Below are 13,096 nucleotides of genomic sequence, written 5' to 3' on the forward strand. Positions count from 1 at the left end.
ATGTGTACCTATATATATATATATATATATATATATATATATATATAAAATTTATATATATATATATTAACATTGATATATTTTGAAGAATCGGAAACTATAAAAAATATTTCAAAGAGAGCAACATCCTTGAGTTTAGTTCGAGCGTATTACAAGGGAACTCAACTCGAGCGAATACATAATTTCAAGTTTCATTTTGACGAGATAACGTTAAATCCACGTCATGCGAGACGTCAGTGATTCATTAGATGCAACAGTGCGGTTGATCGAGAGTAAAGATCCGCATTGCGTCTATCCATAAGAGAAACTTATCTCGGTTACCACATCAATGAAAATTCAAAGCATTATACGAAGTATGTATTAGATGCAATCTCTTCATATAATTATATATATAAAAGAAAGAAAAGAAAAAGAAATAGATAATCGAAGATATTTCTTTTCTAACATCATGACACACGAATGTCTCACGTTTCAGAAATGTAATAAGAACGTTGTCAGCGAACGAGGAGAATAAGTTATTCGAAATTCTTCGAACGTTATCTTTCGTTTCGTATTTGTAAATCGTAACGTAGAGTGACGCATTAGTCCATTCATCGAGATGCTTCTACGAAGTCAATGACATTGAAGATGATTTTATAAATAGATTCTCGTCTTGGATAATCATTATCAATGATTTTTCTATTATTTGTTATTTTATAAGAAAGTAATTAACATAGTATTTCTACATACTCGTAGAATAGCAAATCATATTTAACATAGAATATTATTATAGTCGTGTAATCGTAAAAAAAAAAGAAAAGAAAAGAAAGACAAAAGGAATAAATAAACAATGAAAAAAAAAGAAAAATATTTAGAAACGCTTTAAGTATACGTAAGAAAAATATTATTAAGTTTTAAAAGTACGAAAAGTAGATATTCAACGTGCTTGAAAATTCAAGATGCATGAGTAATGAGTTGAGCGTAACCCAGTGTCCTAATTACCTCTTTTAATTGGAGCAACGAGGCCTTTTACCAGTTTACTGAAACCATTAAGACGAGTTTTGCCAGCGTTAGTATTTTTTCTTTTCTTTTTCTTTTCTATGGTTTTGATTTGATTTTTATCTTTTTTCTTTTCTCTTTCATTTATTTATTTATTTATTTATTTATTTATTTATTTTGTATTAGATATCAATATGATAATCACCTGTTTAAAATTCATCGATGCTTTCACTATCACACTGCGTTGATACTTTCTCTCGAATATAATTCGTATGTACAGTTATAGAAAACAAAATACTTTTGAAGACCTTGTTACGTCCTGTTTTAACCGATAAGAAAGTACATTTCAAAATCATATCATAATAATCGATTCCATATAAGGTTAGTGAGGAAATAACACGTCCTTATAATAAAGTCGAGAAATGTGTTTCGAGGATAGAAAAGTATGTGAGAAAAAGAGAAAGAAAGAAGGAGAGAAAGAGAGAAAGAATGAAAGAGTGAAAGGGTGATAGAAGAAGAGGAAAACAAAAGAGAACAAGAAAATCCACATTTATGAGAAGGAAAAAATTATGAAACGTCTTGTTTCTGGCACGAAACTTAAATTTCCTTGATTCTGAGAGAATTTGTTAGGTTATTTTATAATCCTCAGGAAATTCTAAATGGAATCCTTGAAACCAACCCATCGGATGTCATGGATTTCGTTCGTCTATTTGAGTTAAGTAAAACGTCTAGGAAGAAGATGCTACTAGATAAGAACGAAGTCGATTTTCTAGTAAGAAGTTTCGTAGAAACTTTTCATGCTCCAAATTATTACAATGGATTGTGTGTAAAAGAAAAAAGAAAGAAAAAAAAGATAAAAGTAAAAATGAAGGATAAAAAAATAAAAGGAAAAAAAAAAAGATAGATCGTTAAATTTTAATCTTATCGTCGAGACCGGCGATGTTTCGGGAAATGTGAAGATTTCTATTTTTATATTAATTCAACGAATATAATTTTTTATTTACGAATGAATGACGCAATTTAGTTTGTATTATCTAGTTTCCTATTGTAGGTGTATACAAGTGTAAGGTTGACCCGAAAATTTAATATCTCCGTACGTCCCTAAAATTTCTAGTTTTCTTAGTTATTATTGTCATAGTCGTCATCCATTCTCGAGTTTGTATCTTGAACTTATATTAAAGGGGAAGAGAGAAAGACGAAAAGAGAAGGAGAGAGAGAGAGAGAGAGAGAGAGAGAGAGAGAGAGAGAGAGAGAGAGAGAGAGAGAGAGAGATAGATAGAGATAGTAGATTCGTATGGAATACCGTACTTACTTTGGCGGAAAGTAGAACGCGCATTACTGTCATGTTCGATATAGTTAGAAGAAAATGCGCGTATATCGTTGAGAATTTCACGCCAAGTTTTACAACGAACGGTAAAATAATTTTCTAAATAATTGGACCCATTCCTTATTGTTCGTTTTATTTTTATAAAAGTGATAATAATTAAAAGATCGTCGAAATTTTTTAACATTTCAAGTCACACGAAAGACTGAAAAAAAAAAGAAAAAAGAAAAAAATAGAAAAGAAATAGAGACTCGTGAAGGATCCTTGGAAAAAAATTACAACGATATAAAATCTCGTAGTTAGATCTCCGAATTTTGCGAACATTTTAATAACTCCTTGCAAAAGAACGAAAACGACTTCTGAGTTTCAAATATAGTAACAAGGTGGTCACATTTTAAAGTTCGGAAGGAGTATTTGTATTTGTATCGGTGAAATAATGAAAGTCTGTTTGTGAGTCGTATGCTTCTTGGTTTTATTAGAAAAGTTGGCAAACCAGGACTTGGTAAGTTTTTACATTTGAAATTGATTCGTAACATTTATTGATTAAAAACTCGTATAAAATGGAACTCTACTTAAATATATATGTATGTATTTGTCTTGCTTTATTCTTTAGTATTATTATCTTTGTCTGTTTTTTTTTTTTTCAATAATTATATTCATTATAAATTAGAATTAGATTAGAATTTATAGAGTAATATTTCTCTAATTCGTCTACAAAATCAGTGAGCTTAGAAACAGATAGCTTATCTTTCTCCAACGTTATCAAGTTACGTCATTATGTTATCCTACAATGTAAATATACCCTTAAGCGAAGCATTAACTTTGTCCAGCATTCTCTACGTGTTTATATATACATACATATATATATATATATATATATATATATATATATATATAAAATATGCGTTTGATGTAATAATTTTGATAAATATTGTTGAATCGTTGATGAAAACAAGAGAAACTGAAATTCGAAGAATATTTGGTAAACGTTATATTTATTAAATAGATATTTATTAAACAAAATAAAAAAAAGACAATAAGAAAAAAGAGGCGGAAAGACAGATACAATCGATAGAATTTATTGAAAACTTTCATATATAAATTAATATATAAAGAAAAAACCTTATCGCACTTTAAAAAAATATTCACGTACATTTAACGGGAACTAATAATTTTTTAACTAATTTTTATCTAAACATTAACAATTTTTTAACTAAACACTAATTTTTTCCTTCGCAAATGTTGATTATCTTCGTTTTTTTTTCTTTTTTTCTTTCTTTTTTCTTCTTTTTTCATTGGTCACAGACGAACAAAGAAGATTGAGAAATTGTCGAAATTCTTTATTTGCAATCTAGTACATAGAGGAATAAGTTCACGGATGGAATTCACGTTTAAACGGTATAGTTCGTGTTTACCGATAATTACTACAAGCAGGGGAAATATCTGAAAGCTGTTTAAACGTTAGCTCGTTGGTGAAAAGGACAGGCCCTACACATATACACGTTGTTAGGGCTGTTAGGAGGTTTATTCAAAGGGGTTCCAGACCGAGGACGCTGCGGCAGGCGCCATGGTCATCGATCTGTTCCACTGCAGCTTCCCTCTCTATACAACTACAGACCCCAGTTGTAGAAGGCACTCGATTCTTCCTCTTCGACAACGTTAAAAATTTTTCTCGAGAAATACGAAATAATCAAAAATCTAATTTACTAGATAACTCGTCACGCTTGATCAATAAATATAATAACTTAAGAATAAATAATAAATTTAAGTAATAATTTAAATGATAATGAATTTAAATAATAATTGAAGTGATAATAAATTTAAGTAATACAAATTTAAACAATAGATTAATAATTAAATAATAAATTGAAAAATATAGTAATCGTTAAAATATTCAACGTGACGTCTCAACATGGCCCATTAATTTATCTAAATCTAAATTTCTTTATATAACTCGCCTTTCTTTCTGTCTGTGTTTTTTCCGTATGTGTTATCTCACAATATTACAGACCTCGCAATCGCAACCAGTATTATTCTTCCGGTTTTTTCAAAAAGTCACGTTAGAAAACTTTCATGTAAAACTTATTCGCTGATACGAGTGCGACAACAGCAACAACATCGAATTTCACTTAATTGACATTATTAAGAAAATAACCGAAATTGGTGGTTTGTTCACTTTTTCGTTCAGTCTCTCCGTACTTAGTTCTCCTTTCGTTACACGAGACTCTGTTGCTCATTAAAACGGTGGTAGGCGTTTCCGACGGATTGCGTGTTACGTTTAATCGATGCATTCAAGATCCGTTCTAAACGACACGCAAATTTATTTAACGTTGACTTTGAAAAGAAAGAAAGAGAGTAAAAAAAAGAAAAGAAGAAGAAGGAGAGAAAATTACGTCGTAAGAAAATTGTTATTAAAATAATTAAAAGTTTTTAAGTTAGTTGGAGATTAAGAAAATATAAAGCTGCGGGAAAAAAGAAAATAAAAGAAGGAGAAGGAAAGATCCTTCGCTCGTTTGAATTAAAACATACGAAATTCAAAGTAAATTAAACGAACGGAAGAATATTTGTTGGAAAGGATTTAAAGTTAGAAATTGGAGAGAAGAGAAGTGGGGATGGTGGTTGGAAGAGAATCATCAAGGTGTAGAGAAATAAAAGAAGAAGAAAGAAAGAAAACCAAAAGGAAAAGAATCATTTGCTCGCGCGAATAGTACGAATTTAGAAACGTTTCTTGACAACGTGCCAACACCAACGCCCACGACAATGCCAATTGGGCTAGAACGAAATAAACAAAAAAAAAAATGTTTCTAATCGTACCGCCCTAAGTATAGAGCAAACAACATAGAAAACATTTTCTACAAGCGTTGACATTATTGCTAACATAAAGAAAAAATTTATGGCGATGGATTCACCACCTCTGGCTCACTCGATAAATGTTCCATTTAATTCCTCGATCTTTTTAATCCTTTTATTAAATATGTATCTCTCAAAGCGATTAAACAGTGCTCGTTAATTACAGCGTATCCGACCAGAAACGAACGATTACATAATGGAAATATTATTTTAATGGGTGCAACGTTTATTTTTTTCCCTCTTCTCGTGCTCTTTTTTTTCTTTTTTCAATTAATGAAAATATTGATTGATCTTTAAATTGCGCTTTCGACGAAACTTTTATCTATTTTTGTTTTGTCTTTTTTTTTCTTTCTTTCTTTGGTTTTTTTTTTCTTCGCGAGCTTACGGAGAAAGATGAATGAAAGATGAGGTTTTTTTTTTTTTTTTTTAATATTTGAGAAGAGAAAGGAGGAGAGATAAAGAAAAAAAAGAAGGAAAGAAATGGCAACGGGGTAGAGCAGTGGCATGGAAAAAATGAAAAAGTGGAGAAAGAAAAAATGAAGGAACGAAGAAATAACAAGGTAGTAATATTATAGTCTTAACAAGGACATTGTACGACATTGACGTAGAGTAAATATGCCCGACGTAAAAACTTTTTATTTGGAAGATCTTAGTGCCGAAAAATGGAAAGAGAGAGAAGAAAAAAGAGAAAGAAAATATCTTACGTCGTAAAATATCTTTCTTTCTTTCTTTCTTTCTTTTTTCTTTCTTTTTTCTTTTTCAAGGAGTGGCCTGTCAGATATTACGAGGTAAAAAGAAGTACATTATTATCGATTTACCAAGTCAGCAAATCTTTTTTAATATTCCATATCATAATATTATATAATGATATGAGATAAAACGAAAGTGTCAGTTAACTGTATAACATTCGTTTATCAACATTTTTTTTTTTACTTATACAATTTTACAAATTTTATAATAAATGAGATAGTAGATATAAGAAAGAGATATCTTATCGTTGGGTAATATCGTATCGTTTGTTACAGACGAAAGATGGATTTCTCGCGTTCGCTTAAGCAATTTTTTTTTTTTGCAATAAAAAATTTTCCAAGAAGATTATTATTAATATCTAATAATTTAAATCGTGCCTATAAATAAATGGATTTCGGTCAATAACGCGTTCATGCTTATCATCGTTATCTTCACTCATGCGTTATGTATTTATATGTATATATATATATATAAGTACACACACGCGTATGTACATATGTACATATTATATACATGTACATATAAAGACTCACGTTTTTATCACATTTTTCGCGTTTATACCGAACAAAGGACTGACGTTATTAAGCTGATGAATCATTGATGGATAGTAACACAGAGGGGTCAAGAATCGTTGATAGACGTCAGACATATTCCAATCTAATTTGACACGCTCTCCCAACTTTCGTGATATAATTATTTTAACGAATTCAAATTTAATTAATTAACAATTATAGAGAGAGAAAGAGAGAGAGAGAGAAAAAAAAGAGAGAGTGAGAGAGAGAGAAAAAGGAAAAAAAAAAGATTAATTACCATTAACGAGCAATGAGATCGGTGTGATTAAAATGAACAAAAAAGATAAACAAAACAAAACAAAACAAAACAAAACAAAACAAAACAAAACTGTTGTTTTCTCGTGAATAATTCACGATCAAAGAGAAAGAGAGAGAGAGAGAGAGAGAGAGAGAGAGGGGGAGCAATACTGGTTCATTTATCTTTGCTTTTTTTACGAGCCGATACTAACAGTTTCACCCTATATGTTTGCTTACCCGACTGACCCATAAACGAACGGCCAATTACTCGTTCGATTGATCGAACGTCCTCATGCAGGCATATCGGATAAAACCTGTTCCCTTCCTATATCATTTTCTACTCTATCTTTCTCTCTCTCTCTTTCTTTCTCTCTCACACTCTTTCCTTTCAGTAATTATACGCTTCGTAGAGACACAAGCCAAATGAATTACCATCTCCATATCACTTAGATTTAGAAGTACTCTCGAAATACACGTCTCTCTTAACAGCGAACTCGATTAATGAATTTCTTGTTTGTTTCTCTCTCTTTCTCTCTCTCTCTCTCTCTCTCTCTCTCTCTTTCTTTTTCTTTCTCTCTCTCTCTCTCTCTCTCTTTCTTTGTCTTTCTTATTCTCTTTTTTATTTGCATACAAGACATTCTATTTCCTCTATCACATTTTCCTCCATGCAAACTTATTACGAGTTATTAGCATAGCAAATAAAGTTTTAAAACTTTTACTCCTTCATTATCTTCATATTCTTTCTTTTAACGTAAAAATGAATTGCGTAGGATACGCCGATAATTGTTGCCAATCGATATTGTTATTGATATTTGCGTTAAGCAAATTTTTCGTAATAAATATTATATCCCTCGAATATATATAATCGGTTGTCCGATTTAATCATTGTATATTAATAAGAAATTTATTCTACCTGTAGGAAATTCGATGTATAAATAAATGAATAAGAAATAAATATATAGATAAATAAATAAATAAGCGAATGAATAAATGATTGTTTCGAATACGCCTAGTTATCGATATGTTCATCTATAATAAAATATTATACGTTTTGTACGTGTAGTTTAGATAATCGATGATCGAAGAAAGGAAATGGAAAACTTACAACTGGAATAAACAATGACTTTCTAATCGTACTTTGGGAACTTGTTCATTGTGGTTAACGGATTGTTGAGTGCAGACCTATTTATAATTTTAGATGACGGAAAAGGAGGGATTTACATTTAGTATGGGAGCAAAATGGCGTTTGAAATAGTGCTAAGGAAGTACATAGATCGAGTCATGTAACCAACATTATTGTGATAGAACGTAAATGGGTAGTGCATATTCTATAAGGTTGCGACTTTATGACCCTGCCAGTGAAAACTCCAGATCGAAATGTTGAAAAGAAACCTCGGCACTTGTACTTTTAACATTAATATACATTGCTTCGTTAGGCGTTTCTAAAAGAAGTTTCTCATGAAAATTCAAAACACGATTCGATATTTCACCCAATAACATCTGCATTTGTTTGAACGTTCTTTTTCGTTTCTGTTTAATTCTTTTCTTTTTTTCTTCTTTTTTTTTTCTTTCTTTTTTTTTTTATTTTACGGAATAAGATTTTCTTTTCTTTCTTCCTTTTTCTTTCTTCCTCACAGTAATTTATTCAAAAAATTTTAATATTAATTTTTTTTTTACAAAGATATCGTCGATGGTGTTCAGAGGAGGATCGAGAATGAATTTCTCTCGTGTTTGCTAATACTGATTATTTTGGAATTAGCCGACTATCGTGAGATAGGAAATGTGGATAGCATTGTAACCGAGGAATGGAATTTCGTTTGGATGATGTGCCACTATAATTATCGTAAGATATATCATTGATTGGAATTCTTGTTATCCTATTTGCATTCTAACGAGATATATCATCCCATTGGATATAATAGGAAGATGAAATATTATTCGTGATCATTGTTGGACAAATTGTAAATTTGGATAACTTGAAAGTTTCATTTCATATCTGTATGTACATACATACATATATATACATACGTATGTGTGTAGTAAATTGTGTGAAAATTTCTTGCCAAGGGAATACTACATAAATGTCACTTCATTTAATTCATACTTTTCTTGTATACTTTAGCGCACTGCAGATGTAAAAGAAAACAACAACAACAACAAAATCTCATTGCTTATGATATCTTTGGCTATCTTCCAAGAGATACTCGAGTTATAGTATAGAATTCTGGTTATCTAAGTTATAATTAGTCGACGAAGACGCAAGGAAATAAGTTAATATTCTCATAAAATAAATAATCTCGGGAAATTGATAATCTAGGATGGGATGATTAAAGAAATAAATTCTATTAAAGTTGATAAAATCGATCTACGACGATCTAACGAGAAATATAAAGTTTTGATAACGGGAAATTGAGATGTCACGATGATACGAGAGGATGAAACAAAGAGATTGTGATTTGTTGTTACACAATGATAAAGTATGAACGAGAAAAATAGGACAAATGGGATCGACTAAGATAGAGATATACGTAGTAGCTCGTATTTTGAAATCTCATTCCGGTCAGTGCACAGTAATCGTGTTAAACGATACGGTCCAATCACGTTCGTGAACGTTTTTTGAACGTTCGTGAATCTCTTCCTTGACAACAAAATTAACCTTTACCTCAGTATTTTTTTTTTTTTTTTTTTTTTTTTTCGAGGAGCGCGAGGATCGTTAAGATCGAACGAATGATTTATAGGTCAATAAAATTACTTCACGATTCGATGGGTTCATTCAAAGTTATATATATATATAAAAAGAAGAAAAAATATTCTGCTGTCATTTGAAACAAAGTTCACGTAGACTAATACTTCGTTACCTTTCGAAGAAGAAAATGTCTTTCGATTCAAGATCGGTAGAAGACTGTTAGATTAGGTTAACCCAATTTAAGATAGAATTTTCAACGACATTTCCTCCCACTATATGTCTCTCTTGAGCATATTACTAAAATGGCCTCGTTGGCACTATTTAAATACCCTTTAGTGTTGTGCGACTATATCTATATTCCCTTCCCTTATTCAAATATACTTAGGAAAACAGCCCTATCGTTCGCAAAGTAGGAAGATGGATCGTTAGATGGACTTAACCGTACGTACATAGTAACGATTCCGAGTTAGATTTTAAGTAGCTCTTAAAATTTCCATATTCAAAGAAGCCTTTAGAAATTGTGTGTCTCGTTTAAATGGCTTTACGATATCGAATTAAATCGAGTTTCATTTTCAATTCTATATCTTTTTCGATCGGCCTTTTTTCTTCCGTTTTTCTTTTTTCCAATATACGCATATCAAATTTCTTGAAATCAAACGATGTCTTTTCGATATAGAATTTTCTCAAGAATATTTCTCGGGAACGGGAAAATCCGATTTTTACTGATAGTCTCTGCTACAAATTCATTTCAATGGTTCAATATCTGATACGAAGAAGATACATTTTTATTTTGATATACAGTGCGTTCCAATGGGAAGTGTCCATCAGGATTATCGTGAAATCTACTGATTTTTTATCGATAAACCCCAGAGAGACAGGTTAATTTTGTTTTTAAAGGTGAAATTTTCATCCTTGCGATATATTTATTTACTTTGGGCAAAACCTCGAAGAAAGGAGGGGAAAATAAACTTAAAAATCACAAATGACAACAGGGATCAAATGGAATATCGTTTGAAAAGTCTTTTAATTCCATTTACAATGGTGCTTATTTTTCTTTTTTTTCTGTTTTTTCTTTTTAAATTTTGTAGCAATAGTTCACAATAAAATACGTTTCGAATTTCAGATTGAACAAACAATTTTTATTTTATTAAATATTCCAAATATGTATTGTCGAATGCGTGTATCTCCATGCAATAATAACATTTTTTTCTATTTGTACATCAAATATTCTGCAGTATATACGAATGCTATATTAAATAAAATAACAAATAACGAAATTATTAATCCCTCTTTTTATCGAATAATTTGATCGGAGAATCGCAGTTACTTTTGATAAATTATAAAATGATCTAAATCTGCCAGGAAAAATATTTTTTCTTTTCTTTTTTAACATAACGTAGCTTCTCCCATCCTATTCTGCCACATTAAATTTTAGAAAAAAAAATCAATATTTAAAAAAAAAAATTCTTTAGATTTCATAATAATTCTCGTGATCGCTTTTCGTTTAGACACTCTGTATATTATAATATATATGTACATATATATATATACACTTAAAGTGAGAATAATACAAATTGTTAAAAATTTTATTGGATCTTGATTTTTTGTTCCTTTGGAAATTTGTATAGTGAATACGATAGGAAGATCATATTGTTCGCCATGTTCACGAGGATCGTGTATATATGAAGGTTTTATTTATTAAATTCCATTCAGTATGACGTGTCGAATTCGAACGAAAGATCGAGTGATTTAAAGATATATTAAATCGGTTAGGATCATGAGATAAAAGGTATGATATCGAGAAAAAAGAAAAAGAACAAGGATCGGCTTTCGATGGGGAGAATGAAATGAAAAAAAGAAAAAGAAAAGAAAAAGAAAATATTGGAAAAACAGATGGAACGGTCAAATATTATTCTTGAACTCGTCGCAAAATGTACAGTTTATTTGCACTTGCGGACTAGAAGTTCGAGCATTGTTCCGAAGCTTACATCCGTGCAACGTTTATTTGAAATGTAAGTAGAGAAGCTTCTTCGATAGAAATCTAAGAGGGGAAAAATAGAAAAATAGAAGAAAAAAAAAAGATCGAAGTAAAAAGACTCGATCTATCGATTTAACGATTTGTCGTCTCTTTAATGAATAAACTGTACGTTTTAATTAATAATGAAAAATATCTTAGAATCTGCGTCACCGTAACAAGTACATGTATATTCTTTTTTTTTCTTCTCTTTTGTTTTGGATTTTAACATTCTTTTCCGTTCTTTTTCTTTCTCTTTTTGTTTTGTTTGCTTTGTTTCTTTTTTTTTTTGCCTTTTTTTTATACAGAAAAATTGCGAACGTACGTGACGTGTTCGTATCCTCGTTCCGTTAAAAGATAACCATACACGACGAGAGACCCGGAGAAAATATCATATCGTAGAGGCTTTACCAACTCTCGAGTTTCTCGTAAACGTATAGAGTAACGTTCGTTCTCTATGAAAGTTTCATCGGAAGACGCGAAGTTTTTTTCAGTCCTAAAGCCGCAGATCGATATTCAGCACATTTCACGCGACTCGAATTTGAATTTGAACTTGTCCAGGGAAAATGTTTCTCGGTGTATTCAAAAAAGAAAAGAACACACACACACACGTGTGTGTATATATATATATATTTTATATATCGACGTATCTATATATCTAAATAGTATTTCGTAAATAAATTTATTTCCAATTCCCGTATTGATATATTTTCAGGAGACATGGTGTAAAAGATGGTGGCACTTTTCGCAAAGGAACATATCGATAACAGCGAGATCGTTCGAACCGAATCTAACTACGATTCTCATGAAAAATACTCAAGCTTCGACCGCTACGAAGGACACAAGAGAAAATACATCCACGACATCCGTCACTGAACCATCTGGTAAGTTTCATAAATCCAAAAAAGAAAATATAGGTACGATATATCCGTTTATATTGTTTTTCCACAAAGATTTATCGTATATACGAACGTTACAAGCTTCCTTTTCAGCTTTACATTGTACAAGTAACAAACCACTGGAGACTTCGCTAAGAAAATGGATTTTCCTTTTCTACTCTCCTCCTCCCTCTCTCACTACCACTCCCTCTCCTGCCACTCCTATCAAGTCCAACCTATCCACCATTCTGTGTTTTCTTAAGAAATATACGAGTAAATTCTACCTGTCTTTTTACGACAAGTAAAAAGTATAAAAGTCGATATTTCGAGAAATACTGTGTGTATTATGAAGTTAACAAAAGAAAAGAAAAAAATGTTGTACGATTTAGGTATCACCAAGAATCAACTTTCTGGAATTTTAGAACGTTCGCATATCGTTCGTATAAAAATATCTATTCGCTTATGGTACGTTCCTGAAGGTAAGTAAATTTTCGAGGATATTAATTTTACATCGTTTGACCTACTCCGCGGAAACTGCAACGTCGCCAACTTCCATGCCGGATAATGGATATCCTTTATTCCCATTTTATCTTCAAATATTATCCTTGATCTCTGAGCCTACCTCATCATTTCTTTTTTCCATTCTCGCGTCCTTCTCATTTTTATACAGGGCGGCTCTGAATTTTCTAATCTTGTAGTTTTACACTCTGAAGAACAAAAAATAAAAAGAAAAGAAAAGAGAGACCGAAACAATTGACTTAAAAAGTCACGAAAAAGAGTGATCGATATTTTTGTTGTTGTGATTTT

At 31.0% G+C, this 13,096-nt stretch overlaps 1 protein-coding gene across 2 annotated transcripts in view; it reads left to right on the plus strand.

The window, feature by feature from the left end:
* The window catches only part of LOC127062573 (calcium uniporter protein, mitochondrial), a 49,131-nt gene that overhangs the window by 5,723 nt on the left and 30,312 nt on the right, over positions 1-13,096 (plus strand). For both annotated transcript variants that reach the window (XM_050991047.1, XM_050991048.1), the window contains exon 2: positions 12,127-12,295. In XM_050991047.1, the coding sequence (XP_050847004.1) occupies positions 12,127-12,295 (169 nt within the window). The remainder of the gene's footprint in view (positions 1-12,126; positions 12,296-13,096) is intronic.

The sequence above is a fragment of the Vespula vulgaris genome, chromosome 3, assembly GCF_905475345.1.
Source record: "Vespula vulgaris chromosome 3, iyVesVulg1.1, whole genome shotgun sequence".
Taxonomy (NCBI): Eukaryota; Metazoa; Arthropoda; class Insecta; order Hymenoptera; family Vespidae; genus Vespula; species Vespula vulgaris.